Below are 14,096 nucleotides of genomic sequence, written 5' to 3' on the forward strand. Positions count from 1 at the left end.
AGAGCCGGTGAAGATGTGGTAAGGATAAAGGAGAGGAAGGATGCAGTTGGTACATTAAAGCATAAGTATGGTAAGTAATCTTGGGATATACGAACAGACCAGAGCAGGCCAATTTATAGTAGAGTGGAAAAGTGTGCATAAACTTTTAAGATAAGAATAGTAAAGATGTCTACACATTAAGATAAACAGCACCCAGAGTAGTTTAGGAATACTGTATCATAGTCACTGTCTTCACTGCTTCTTTGGGGTTGTTGCAGTATATTTGAGGAGAGATAACAGTATTGTAATGTTGATTTCACACAAGTTTTGCACCATAATACTGATTAACATTTGATTTAAAGCTTCTCTTTTAAAATGTACACACCTTTAACAATTTTTGAGTGAGACTCCATACCCTTTATTGATTTCTTGTAGTTTGAATGATTTGGCTATAGTGATTTTTTGGTGTCCATAAAAGATGCATGGTAGAAAAAAAACCAAAGCACAAGTCTTGACATCTGGTGGCAGATAACAGCATCACTATCCTGTACATTTGAAAGCAGTTAGTGTCTTCCTCCAGCATACAGAGCCAGGGCTGGAGAAGAGCCCATTCACTCTAAGCAAAACAAATGAGAAAAGATGACGAGAATTGGGTGTGAGTTCACAGTGAAATGATGGGGAAGACAGTGGAAGTTGGCAGACATCACTGGACCATGATTTTGTGTGCTTGGGGGATACCAGTTATTGCTTTCATCTGTATACTTCTTCAGGTGTTCATACACAGATGTTACCATTCATGCACTTCACATGGTGCTTGAGTGACATGGGGAGTGCAGTAAACCAAGCCATTCAGGTAAAAAAGTCACAAACTGGAAACTGTTCAGGAATGGTGCCGAGGAATTGTGTCCCCAGGCTCCTTCTGATGTAAACCTGGTGGACTACAGGCCATCAGTACATAAGTTTGGAAGTAGGAAGACACAGGATGGCTGGTCAGTCCTGTGTGCATCTTGGTTGTAGTTTAAGGTCAGTGAGTGACCCAGTATGATGGCTTGGACCACCTGTTGCTTTGGCTATGAAGTTAAGCTTTATACTTGTCTTCTAGTGATGGATAAAACCCAGAAACCTGAAAACCTTGACAGTTGAGGAAACTCAGTATAGACAGATGGTAGCAAGAAGAAATACTGAAGACACCATACGACTGAGGGTTTTGCCATTGAGTGATTCAGGTTTATATCATTCTTAATGTTGGATGATCGCAGCTCTGTCAACGGTTGTGGTAGAGTGACCCTCAGAGCCACCGTGTTGCCAAGGGATGGTGCTGGCACGGAGATGTCGGGATTTGTGCTTTGTATTCTTATTACTTTTTCCCCAAAGCTTGTAATTCAAAATTTCTCTTCTTGCCTTTTCAGAAAATGGCCTTGTATAATTTGGCCCTTAATTTTTTTAGCCATTGGCTGAGAAAATTTGAAAGATATTTGGAGCTGAGCTAAATTTCCGGTAAGTAGCTAAACCAAACCCCATATATGGAGAATATAATTTGATGCTTCAGAAATGGAGTCTCATTCACCTTTTTTGTATGTAGTGAATGTTGTAAATTAATGGCAGAAGTCAGCTGTACTGTACCTACCTAACACCCTGCCTGCCTCCTGTCCTTCCCTTCTCCCCTTTCCATGCCTGACTCATTCCCTCCTTCCTCCCTTCCATCTTACCTGCATCTCTCCATCTTCCCTCCATCCCATCCAGCCCTCTCTCATTGATTATTTCTTCCCTCTGTATTGCCTCACTTCCCTTCATTCCTCATCCCTTACATAGCTGCCTCCTTTCCTTTCCCTGTCTCTGGCTGCCTCCTTTCCCTCCTCCATCCCTGCTCGCCTCTTTTCCGTTCTGCATCTTCTCCCATCTTCTTCTCTTTTTCCGTAACTCACTACCTGTCTGCCTCCCTTCCTCCCTCTCTCTGCCTCCCACTCCTCTCTCCCTTTCATCATGCCTCCCTCCCTCAGATGACCTGCTTTCATTCTTTGGGAATTCTGCCTCTCTCCTTTGCCCCACATGCTTCCCACCTCCCTTTTTGCCTGCCTCCCTACCTTGCTCTCTGCCAACTTTCCTGCCTTCCTGTATGCCCTGCCTGTATATCTATAAGCTTGTATGACTTGACAGACCTGCAGTTGGTTCTCTGATTCCTCGCATACATCATAAATTACTCTCTATCTTTTACTGCCGGCTTTCCATCCCCATCTGTCATTCACCTGTACTGGCTCTGTTGTTCATCATACTGAACTATTGTAATGTCTCCTGTACAGTTTTGTTCCATATTTCATCCTTCTTGGTTCTATTGTTCATCTTATCTCTTATTGAACCATTGTACTTCCTTCCCTGCAGTTTTTGTTCCATATTACATATTTTGGTGTCCTGCCAGGCGTCACTGTACTCGTCTGTGTTTTTCTGCCCCTGTTTTACCCTCCTCCAGTCTCCCATATTCTTCCAGACCCATGCTGCTTCATTGTCCAAGCTGCAGTTGTATTCTACCCATCACATGCCTACTCTAATTTTCCTTCCCTTTTGTACTGTACTAACCATCTCTTCCATTTCCTTCCCTTCCCTTCCCTTCCCTCCCCACCCCTCCCCTTCCCTTCCCTCCCCTCCCCACCCCTCCCCTTCCCTTCCCTTCCCTCCCCTTCCCTTCCCTCCCCTTCCCTTCCCTTCCCTTCCCTTCCCTTCCCTTCCCCTCCCCTTTCCATTCCTTTCGTTCAGCCATTCAACCATACCTTTTCCATCACTTTCTCACCGCACCCTTCCCTTTCTAATTGTTCGGAACCATGCCTCATCTTCCCTTTCTCTGATGTACCTTGCTCTGCCCTCCCATAACCTGCCCTGCCCTACCCTACCCTACCCTACCCTACCCTACCCTACCTCACTGTACCCTTTCTTAGCCTACCCAACCCTAATCTAAATAGCTTCACCTTATCTTGCCTCCATGTCACCATCTTTACTATATTCTGCCTACCTCACTGGACCCTGCTGTCAACGAGTGTGCTGTACCTGTACCCTGCCATAGAAAACACAGGTGTATCATGTCTAAACTCCAAATTTACCTAAAACTAACCTAAATTTACCTATCACTATAATCTGTCATATCCTTAGTTTTACCTAATTGAACTATATGGTCAGAGCTAACAGTGACATCAGTAGGCTACTTTGACATAGCCCCCTACCTCTCCCCCCCTCCATGGCCTCTCCCCACCCTATTTAGTCCCCAGTGCTTCCCCCCCTTCTTCCCAGTCCTTGCTGCACTATCCAGGCTGACTAAAGAGTGTCTCTGTTGCAGCTATGACCCCGCTCTTCACCTCGTCCTAAGCAGTCCACAGGGGTGCCGCTCAGACCAAGACCAAGACCAAGTGCGTATGTGGCCAATATAGCACGCCACTGTAGCATAGCATTACACGCCCGAGCAACGTGGAGTCCCGGGATGACTGCTGTTATGTAATGATTGTACATGTAACGACAAATAGCTGGACTGTGACTTTTAAACCAATATTCTCTCGAGCATAAGAGGTTTTTCAGCACCTCTTCCTTGCCAGTTTAGTTCTGTATATGACACGTTAATATTCTCTTATGTGTTATTTATGCAATGTCAGTGAAATACCAGAGAATTAGCAAGGCATAGCAAAATATACCACTGAGGAAGTAGTGCTAGAAGGCCTCCGATTCCCTGGAGAATACGAACCTTACCGGCATACCATGCAGTGAGAAGTGAAACATAATTCCGAGGGTTTGTCAAGTATAGCTTTGCATAACTTATTTGCCATACAGCTTTTGGAGCCAATGTAGAACCTGTAAAATACCCTCAAAGAAAACCTGGTGGACCTACTGTAACAGTGTTAGGAGATTGATCACATATTTCTATTTGTCATCTATTGATAAACAAAGTAGTCTATTTTTCCGTATCATTATTTTCTATACTGGCTGTATCCATGTACACGCTCAGTCAGCATCTCAGTTTTTAGCTTGGTCTAGTATGTTCTGTGGAGGTTTTCCTGTTGGTACATATGAGAAGACAATAGAGTGTGTTTGTGTGTGTATGAATGATGGTTGGATCCCAGCTGATTGTCTGTAGATCATTATTCCTTGATACAGTGATTGTGTGAGTTGTATGAGTTTCCTTCCTTGAGTTACTTGTGGTATGAGAAGTGAGGTAACGTAACTGTACAGGATGTCCTTGTTATAGCTAAGTCACCTGTTTTTATGTTCTTATTGTATCCTTATCAGTTGTAACCTAGAAAGATTGCCTGTTTAGTTCCATGGCTACCTGTAAACCCGATTTACCATATTCCTCAAATGTGCAGTGCCAGATTTATGAAAGAAGTTGATATTTATGGTTACATCTGACTTGTAATAAGGACCGCCTGTATGTAGTGTACAGTGTTTTGCGAGACCTGTGCTGGCTGCAACACAAAGAACCCCACACTGTCTTGTCCTGACACAACACACACTCTCACCATCATTCCATCTCAACCTACCTCCACCTGTACTTCATTTTATCCTCTGGTATTAAAACGTTTAAGCTTTATACCAGCTCTTTGGTCTTCTGGCAGTGATAAAATACACATAGGGAACAGTTTATGTTCATTTTACAAACAGCCACAGACTTTACCTACCTACTACAATCAGGGTTCAGTATTAAAAAAGACAGGTTATCATCATTTATCTCACTAACCCCTCTGTGTAACAAGCCTGCTACCCTATGCCTGTACAGTAATAGATTTTTTTTTTTTATTAAGGCAGTATAAATGAAGTCCTTTTAGCCAAGAATTGACTCGTGTACCAGTAACAGCAAACTTTTTATGTTCCAAAATGGAGCCTAATGCAGACGTTGATGCTGTGAACAGTGTATTATGAGGCACAAATAATGTAGTGGATATATCGTATTGCTGGAAGTTTGATGATGATGTTCTTATTTCATCACCTATTGAGATGTATGTGTTGCTTATTTAACTGATTGATAGTTTAACATGGGATGATAGTTGTAGATTGTTAGGTGGCACTAGTCCAGCATATCATAACCGAGTATATTGTATTTTACTGGAGGAGTGTAGAAACAGGCACCAAGCTCATGCAAATACAAAATCAACCTTTTACAGCTATTATACAGTAGTAGATTTTAGAATTGAGCAAGTTTGTACTGCTTTGTTCAGTAAAGAAGTGCAACCCGTGTGTGAACCAAATGTGCAAGTGCTCAGTTCAGTACTGTGGGGTTCAGTTTGTTTGGTGGAAGTGGTGGCTTGTGTGACCATGTTTATTTCCTTCAAGTGTGGCGTAGCAGAATTTTAAACTCATGTTCACTGTGATCCATTATTTTAATACAGTAGAAGTTCAGTTACCCAGATATCCGATTGCCATACCCTGAACCAGCAACCATTACTTTCAGTGTAGTTTCCCTTGTAGAGACAGAGTTATAAGTTTTCCAGATAGTCCATCAGTTCAATTTTACACTTACTCCATGTCTCACCTTCATGCTCAGTTCATCATATAAGTCTTATGGGTAGAGGACTTTCCGGTACCAAACTTCTCTCTGGAGGATATTTGTCAGCAGAGCAGTGAGAAGTAAAAGGTGGACTGTCAGGTAATTTACTGTATGCCTCAGACTCTACATAGAAATTTTACCCTCTGTTTTTCTTGATTATGCGTAATTTTTGTTAGTTACCATTAATACGAGTAGAACATCCAGAATAAAGGAAAGTGGCAACATACGCAGTACAGCATTTGATTATCCATACTTCATGTAGTGTGACAATGCCATGGGAGCAAATGTATGTGGCTACTTGGAGTTCTACTGTAATTTAGCAGCTTTTGTGTCGTGTATGTTGTTTTCTGTGGTTTGTGTGATGTGGGGAAGTGAGGCGTTAGGGAGCAGAGATTCTATTCACACCCTTCAATCCAGTGATGTCATACTTCATATTATTCTTGAAAACAACAAATGATATCATTCAGTTTACGCGAGACCTCTTGTATTGAAAGAGTAAATGAAGGCTTTATTTAACTTCAGTGTGAAACATGTCTCCTAAACTGAGTAAGGTCGTTTGTTGATGGCAGGAGTGTAATGAAGCTAACATCATTGGAATGGAGGAGTTACTTATTTTCCTTAGAGACAATGCAAACTTTCTAAAGGTAGTTCATTCTCAGTAACCATCTAAATAGCCAGGTGACCATTAATTATAACATTTATAACTGCACAGAAGAGCTAACACATTTAGGGGATATTATCTCGATGATGCAATTTGTGCCCATGTATAGGCCACAATGATTTAGAGCTTCAAGTAGATAAATAATTATATTCATTTAAGGTAAAATTATTTGTTTTCAAATGTAACTTTCTGTACTGTACAAATATAATATTCCATACTACAGGAAGTGTGTATTTAGATTTCCTTTTTTTTTTTTTTTTAATGGAACCAAAGGCTAGAAACCTTCAAAGTTGTTCCTTGTTAGAAAAAAAATCAAGATGCATTCATTTCGAGATGCCTGGACACATTGCATTTAAATGAGTTCATAGACAGGAAAACTAGACTGAGGAAGACAGTTTGAGTTAACCTGTTCCATAATTTATATGAGTGACAGTTAAGTCTTGCATTAGAGTTGACAGAGAAGGGACGAGTGCGCTTCTAGACGAGCGCTACGTTCCCTTCGTAGTAGAGAATGACGCAAACAGTTTAGAAGAGCAGTGACCATTGAAGTAGCGATAGTAAAGAGGTGAACATCGAAGAGCGTTGAAAGGAGTGAAGAAGGGGAAAGTGAGATGAATAACTGCCTTCTACCCTGTTTAGAAAAGATGTGTGAGCAGGCCTTACACAAGGGCAAATAAAACCCCTGTACAAAATCAGTAACTATGTGGAAGTGAAGAAGGCACGGAGTTGGATTTGCACACCCGACCTCATGGGAGATTAATGTGATCTTTCCATGACAGGTCCTGAGAGAATGAAACTCCAAGAATAGTAAAAAAAAAAAGAAAGAAGAATGAATGAATGTTGAATATTAAAGGATTTGGCAGGTCGAAAGATACTGGACCAGATTTAGATACACTAAAGATAAAGATGTTTCCTTGACCCCAATCGGAAATATGTGCCAGGTCAGGAATGAGGTGTGCCATAACCTCATCCTGTGACTGCTGAAATAATTGCTGTGATGGGCGCTGTGAACTGGAAAGGTGAAGGGTGGAGTCATCAGTGTAGGAGTGGACAGGGTTGGATGTGAAGCTCAGATTAATGACAAGCAAAAGTGTTCGGTGTTATCCAGAGTAAAAAAATAAAAAAAATAAACGGTCTCTTGAAATACTATATATGAACAGGCCCGTAGCCAGACTTTTCAAAGGTGGGGGCAGGGGGGGTCATTTTCTGCTGAATCTGGACTCGCATAGTAGCTGGCTGGTCAAAGGTCTGCTGCATGCTTGCTATGGGGATCTGGGTGTGTGCATAAGGGACACTGAGAGGCTGCACAAAACTTCTGAACAACGGAGAATGACTCTTTCTGTGCTAATAAAAAAAAAAAAAAAAACGAGAAAGTGAACGTTTAGGCAGGTGGGGAGGGGGGGCGTCCGACCCTCTCGACCCCACCCCCTGGCTACGGACTTGATCAGTAAGATAGTCGAAGAAGGAACCACACCATTAGGGAGGGGACACCCAGGTTAAGGTACTTTTCCCTTAAGTTTCCATCAGTTTCACTTGAAGTGCTAGAAATGAACTTGTATTTTACTTGTAGGAGATCAATATACTGTATAAATGCAAATAAATATACAGCAACTATCTCTTAAATCTACTGCAACCCCTACCGAGGCATAATAATTTCTATCTGATTTCTCTACAATGCAGTGCCAAATTGCAGATTTGACTAAGGTTTATACATAACACAGCAAGTAATACTGACGCGCGAACGACGAAGTATAAAAATATATATTCTGCAGTCACAGTTCAGCATTTCGTTGATTATGGTAACAGGAAAAGTTTCGCATATTTTGGCCAGACTTCCGGGAAACAACACAAACTGCAACAAGTCTGCTTTATTATCTTCATGTGCAAGGGGCCGGTGCATGTTTTACAAAAGGAATGATGTGTAATAACAGATTTCTAGACTTACTAGCTAAAAGTAAATTGTCTTTCAGAAATAAGAAATAGTTCAGTGCAAGCACATTAGCCTATATGAAGTTCGTTATTTGTCCACCTCTGCTATGGAGACTGGAGACCATTTCGAAAAGGTGACCATCACGATGTAACGGTGAAGAGAATGGACTTGGAGTTGCCAGCTGTTGGTCTGGAATAAATACAGAATCTCCGAGTCATGCTTGAAAAAGACAATATAGTATTTCTGTTACACCGTGCATGAACTCAAGAGCGTGACCGAATGCAGTTATAAGTGAGTTCACTTTTGTTATTATTCGAAAATTCACTTTGTCGAAGGGAAAGCAGCATTGAAATATTTCTGCCTGGAGCGCGACAGCAAATCTCTCTCCAGCGACGTGACATGCGGTTAAAACAGAACCTGCGTGCGTGTGTATCGAGTGTGAAAGTTAATAAATCAAGGTTGCCTAAGATCCGGTCCACAGTTTCGCCTGGCCCTTCACTCTGGCGGTATCGGGTATCGCTTTCGCCGTTTGTATAACCCATACATTTGTTTATATAGGAGGCTTCATAGCACGCCTTCCTCAGCGATTTATTTTGCGTAGTACAGTTTATTATTTCATGTTTTTTTTAATGTCTTTGTAGAGTTTTTGTTGTTTCCATGAGTACCATAAAAGAGGATGTTAAGGTGTAATAGGCAAAATAAAAAGCTGAGGAAAAGATTATTGATTTCCTATATCAATAAGCATATAGATGTCCTGCAGTGTACAGTTTTGGAAGCTTGAGAATCCTGTCTGCTCCCCCCCCCCATTCTCTCTCTCTCTCTCTCTCTTTCTCTCTCTCTCATTAGGATTCCGAAGAAGTAAAGAAATGCAAACCTGTCTTTACTAACCTCTACACCACAACGACGTTCTATGTTGTCATCCTCAAACATTATTTCTTTTTTTCTTTTCTTTTTCTTTTTCCCTTTTTATTTATTAATTATTATTTTTTGCCGAAAAGACTTTTTGGCGCAGACAAGCATTACCTCTCCTAAGGAAGGGATTAACGAAAGCTTTATGGTCCGTATTCTATTTAGTTAAGGAAGCTCCCTAACACCCTTTCCTAGGCGATTTATCTTGTTTATTACACTTTACTGACCTGTTCTACGTTACATAAATCCTTCCAATGTCGCCATACCCTGCATAAACAACGTACACAAGGATATTAGCCACCGGTATCCAAAAATAAATCGCTAAGGAAGAGGTGATAGGGAGAATTTGAGCCTATATCTCACCCCTCCATCTCGAATAAAAATTAATAAAGCTTTGAAAAATCATCTTGGTGTCCTGTAAATGACATTAAAAAAAAAAAAGGTTGTAGAATTTTAATTGCACATCCTTTCACTGCTAAAACCGACCCACCTACCTACCTACCTGTTTACCTACCTACCTACTTACCTACCTGCCTACCTACTTACCTACCTATCTACCTACTTACCTACTAACCTACCTACATACCTACCTACTTATCCACCTGCTTACCTACCTACCTACCTACTGTTTGCCTGCCTACAGTACCTACCGCGTCAGTCTTGAAAGTACCTCGTAATTACTTCCTTTCTCTTTTGGGGTACCTCCATCTCTCTCTCTCTCTCTCCCTCATACACACACACACACACACACACACACACACACACTATCCTTAAACTTTCCTTTCCTTTTTAGCAAGTATCAACTCCCCTCGCTGTCTATCTATCTACATATCTGTCCATCTATCTATCTATCTATCTCCTTAGATGTGTTCCTTTCTCTTTATAAATACGGTATCACTTTCATCCTCTCTCTCTCTCTCTCTCTCTTTCTCTCTCTCTCTCTCTCTCTCGATCCTTAAATGTATTCCTTTCTCTTTTTATATATTCAGTATCATCTTTCTTTCTTTCTTTCTCTCTCTCTCTCTCTCTCTCTCTCTCTCTCAATCTTTAAAAATGTTCCTTTCTCTTTTTAAAAATACAGTATCATCCTCCCCCCCCTCTCTCTCTCTCTCTCTCTCTCTCTCTCTCTCTCTCTCCAAAAAATCGTATATTAGCTGCTCTTTGACATAAAACCAAATTTGAGTTTCATTTTCCTTACATGGTCAAACATACACATCCATGGCAGGCCAGAAAATACAGCATTCGATTTTTATTTATAGATTTATTTTGGTTTCTTTAAAAAAAAAAAATCCTTGGTTAAATTATTGTTCTGTGATTTTAACCAGTTTTAATAGATTTTTCAAAATGATCGGAGGAGACCTGTTTTCTGGTTAATGGATTATTTTTTCTTAATTTGAGTGTCCGTTCTCTTTTAAAAGAATTCCAGTTCCATTTTTCTTACGTACACATTCAAGACTGGATAAAAGTTACAGCACTGTGATCTTGTTTTAAAATTTCCTCTGAAAATAAATAAATAAATAAATAAACTGCTATTCCATCACGTTAACTAGAGTGCATTCATTTTAAGTTGGCAAAAATATTCGTCCTTTTGTATCTCACATCCCGAAGGTTCTATATCCCCGCCATGGCACTTCTTCGTGACTGACACCATATTCTAGTGTTAATGTACAGTTACAGTGCAGCAGTGAATAATATGGCAAGTTTACGCCCAGTTAAAGTGAACAGAGTATAATTTTCTAGGTATATTTCTCTTACTCATTCAAACATCCGTGACGTGATAAAATATGTAGCATTCGAGTCTACACTTCTGAGCTTCATTCGTAAATAATAATGTCAAGTTTAATTGCTCATTTCTCATTTATCAGTTTGCAAGCTTATTTTTTAGGCAAACGTACGGTACATCCATGACGATAAATTTTGTAGCGCTCGATTCCACATTAGAGAGAGAGAGAGAGAGAGAGAGAGAGAGAGAGAGAGAGAGAGAGATTTACTGATGTCTCATTTACCAGTTTACAAACTTCCTTTTTTTCTTAACAGTCAAACGTACACCCATGATATGAGAAAATGAGCAGTATATTTATTTTTATTTTCTTCTTCCATAAAAGGGAATGTTGCAGTGACATATTTCATTCTGTGCTCATTCCCAACACATAAACGTAGCCTGCCTAGCAACAAACTCTCACCCCTTTTCTCTCCAACTCCCTAATACAAGAGTTAACCGTTACTCCCAGTCCTTCATGTATGCATCGGGTCAACTCTGGAACTGTCTCCCTCTGTCTGTATTGCCTACTGCCTATGATCTCCAGTCTTTCAAAGGCAGTGTCTCCAGGCATCTCGAACTGAATCTTGAATTTGGCTCTGTTATCTTGTTTTTGTATTTTCTTGGAGGGAACGATTTGCGGGCTCCTGGCCTTTGGTTCCTTCCTTGCATTAAAAAAAAAAAAAAAAAAAAGTACTCTCACCAAAAAGCACCATGCATTTTAAAATATGTGGTCGAAATCTAAAAACATCTCTCCTTGTGTATGTCAATAGAGCGCCGGTTATGACGTCACCTTACCATAGCAACGATCTCCTGGTCTACACAAACATCCTACATCGCGGCTTTTACAATATCGCCTCATGCTTCTTCTGGGTGAAAGGAACTCGACATCTAAGTGTGAGAACCATTACGAAAACATCCATATTATCAACTTTCCCTCGACACTAAGTCCTGTTGCCTCTCCCGCCTCTCTCTGCACGAATTTTGAAAACCTTTGGTGGACCTGTAGGCAACGGCGCTTATGACACTGATCTGAAGCCAAGAGATGTCATCAGTGTAGTTTTGCTGCGGATTCGCCACACTGATTTCCAGGGTGCCTAGAAAGAAAGGCTGGAGAGGCCACAGGATTTATTTTTTTACTTATTTTTTTATATCTCATGTACGTCACTCCAAAAGCACACCTTTCAATGATTTCGAGTTGACGCGCCACATTTTGCATATTTTCACATCCACCGGGAACCTGGTAGTTTTTGGCGGGGTGTAAAGGCATAAATTATCGTGGCATAAGTTATCGATTGTGGTAGGGAAGATATATGAAAGAATTATTATAGAGAAAGTAAGAGATATCAGAAGTCCTGGTGTATGATGAACAGGGTGGCTTTAGGAGTGGCAGAGGATGTGTGGATCAAATATTTGCAGAGACAGTGGAGAAGGCTTGTGAGAAGGACTACTGTATAAGGGATTATGGCACTCATGGATCTGGAAAAAGCATACGACAAAGTAGACAGAGAAGGATTGTGGAAGGTTCTGCGCATGCACTGTGTAGATGGCAAGCTGCTAGGTGCCGTCAAGAGTTTTTATGATGGATAGTGAAGCATGTGTAAGGGTAAATGGGCATCTGAGTGAATGGTTCACGATCGATGTGGGCGTGCGACAAGGTTGTGTGATGTCCCCATGGTTGTTCAATATATATATGGATGGGGTGATGAGAGAAGTAAAAACACGAGTAATGGAGAGAGGGATGGCGTTGGTAATGAATGGTGATGGATGGAATATCTCAAATTTGTTGTATGCTGATGATGAAGTACTACTTGCAAATACCGGACAAGAACTTGGTAGGCTAGTGCAAAGTTTTGCTGATGTCTGTAAGCGTCGTGCCTTGAGAATAAATGTAGAAAAGAGTAAAGTGATGGTTATTGAGAGAGAAGGTGACTCGCGGTGTGGTTACAGTGAATGGAGACAGACTGGAAATGGTGAGAGTTCAAATACCTGGGTACAGTGATAGAAAAGAGAGGAAAATGTTCAAAAGAAGTGGAAAGTAGAGTGACACAAGGAAGAAAAGTAGCTGGTGCAATGAAGACCTTGATAAAAAACAGAGGCCTGAGTGTTGCAGCTGCACGAGGCTTACATGAAGGAGTGTTAGTGCCAACTTTAACATATGGATGTGAGACTATGGTGTGGTATGAAAATGAAAAGTCACGAGTGAGAGCGGTGGAGATGGGACTGCTGAGGAATGTATGTGGAGTACAGAGAGTGGATAGGATACGAAATAATGTGATTCGTGAAAGATGTGGAGTGAGGAAGTCTGTGGACACCAGATGGTATGGTCATGTGGAGAGAATGGATAACAATAGTGGTGAAAAAGGTACCTGAGCGAATTTGAAGGAGGGAGGAGGCGAGGGAGGCCAAGGAGAAGGTGGAGGGATATGGTGGATGAGTGTGTGAGGAAGAGAGGTTTGGAAGTCGGTGAGGCTAGGGAACTGACAAGAGATCGAGCAGGCTGGATGAATGTAGGAGAAGTGCATGATCAGGGATTTGACACCGCTTTTTAACGTGACAGAGTTCGGATTGACCCTATCGGATACGTTTGTGTGAAGCTATAGAACGTGGTGAATGTTTTTGGCGTATCAGATAGAGCCAGGATTCCGGGGGCTTGAATGACGAGTGAATGGAAGAGTGGCCTTTTGGATTGGGCAAATCTGGGCTGTCTGGACATTAATACTCATTACCCTGTCCTAGAGTGGGAAAGGAGGTCCGGATGATGATGATGATGATGATGCTTATGATGTAGAGGCATAAACAAATATTCACCAACACGTTTCTTCTGGCAATGGAAGGTGCAACGTGAACAATTTTTACGTGACAGCAATACGAAGCTTACAACAAAAGCGCCTGAGAAGAAAGGATACTCTGTCGGTTGGTGAGAAATGATTGTATATTTTGCAAGAGCGTCTGCCTCTACTGGCGGGAAAACGGGTCTGGGTGAATTTTTAATCGTGAACCAATATCCATTACTTCCTGAACTCAAATCCCTTATTAACAAGTGGACAAACATCTTTTTCATCAGTTGCTTCTGGTTTGGTCAGTTCGGTACGGTACCTGGGATGCAATTTCGTTTTCTTTTACAGTTCTTTCACTTTAACATTGATTTTCGTTCTTTTGCATATTTCCTCATTACTCAGTGGAAGAATAACGCTATACTACAGCATTTTATCCTTTCCATAGCACCTCCTCGTGACTAGCACCATATTCTAATGTATATCTTGTTGCAATTCATTGTCAGAATAGCAATATACTACGGCTCTTCATCCTCGCCATAGCACTTCTTCGTGATAAG

The 14,096-nt window shown here is 41.1% G+C and overlaps 1 protein-coding gene across 3 annotated transcripts in view; it reads left to right on the top strand.

The window, feature by feature from the left end:
- The window catches only part of Pp2A-29B (Protein phosphatase PP2A regulatory subunit A), a 65,789-nt gene that overhangs the window by 11,263 nt on the left and 40,430 nt on the right, over positions 1-14,096 (top strand). Inside the window, exons 13-14 of one of the 3 annotated variants that reach the window (XR_013897485.1) lie at positions 1,389-1,476; positions 3,305-4,919. Coding sequence is in view for 2 of the 3 variants with exons in the window: in XM_080273193.1 (XP_080129319.1) it covers positions 3,305-3,333 (29 nt within the window). In the remaining variant the exon portion in view is untranslated. Of the gene's footprint in view, positions 1-1,388; positions 1,477-3,304; positions 4,920-14,096 lie in introns of those variants that run through there. The other 2 variants (XM_080273193.1, XM_080273192.1) reach the window with 2 other exon arrangements.

Source organism: Coenobita brevimanus, chromosome 53, assembly GCF_032717465.1.
Source record: "Coenobita brevimanus isolate Jiangsu-jjx chromosome 53, ASM3271746v2, whole genome shotgun sequence".
NCBI lineage: Eukaryota > Metazoa > Arthropoda > Malacostraca > Decapoda > Coenobitidae > Coenobita > Coenobita brevimanus.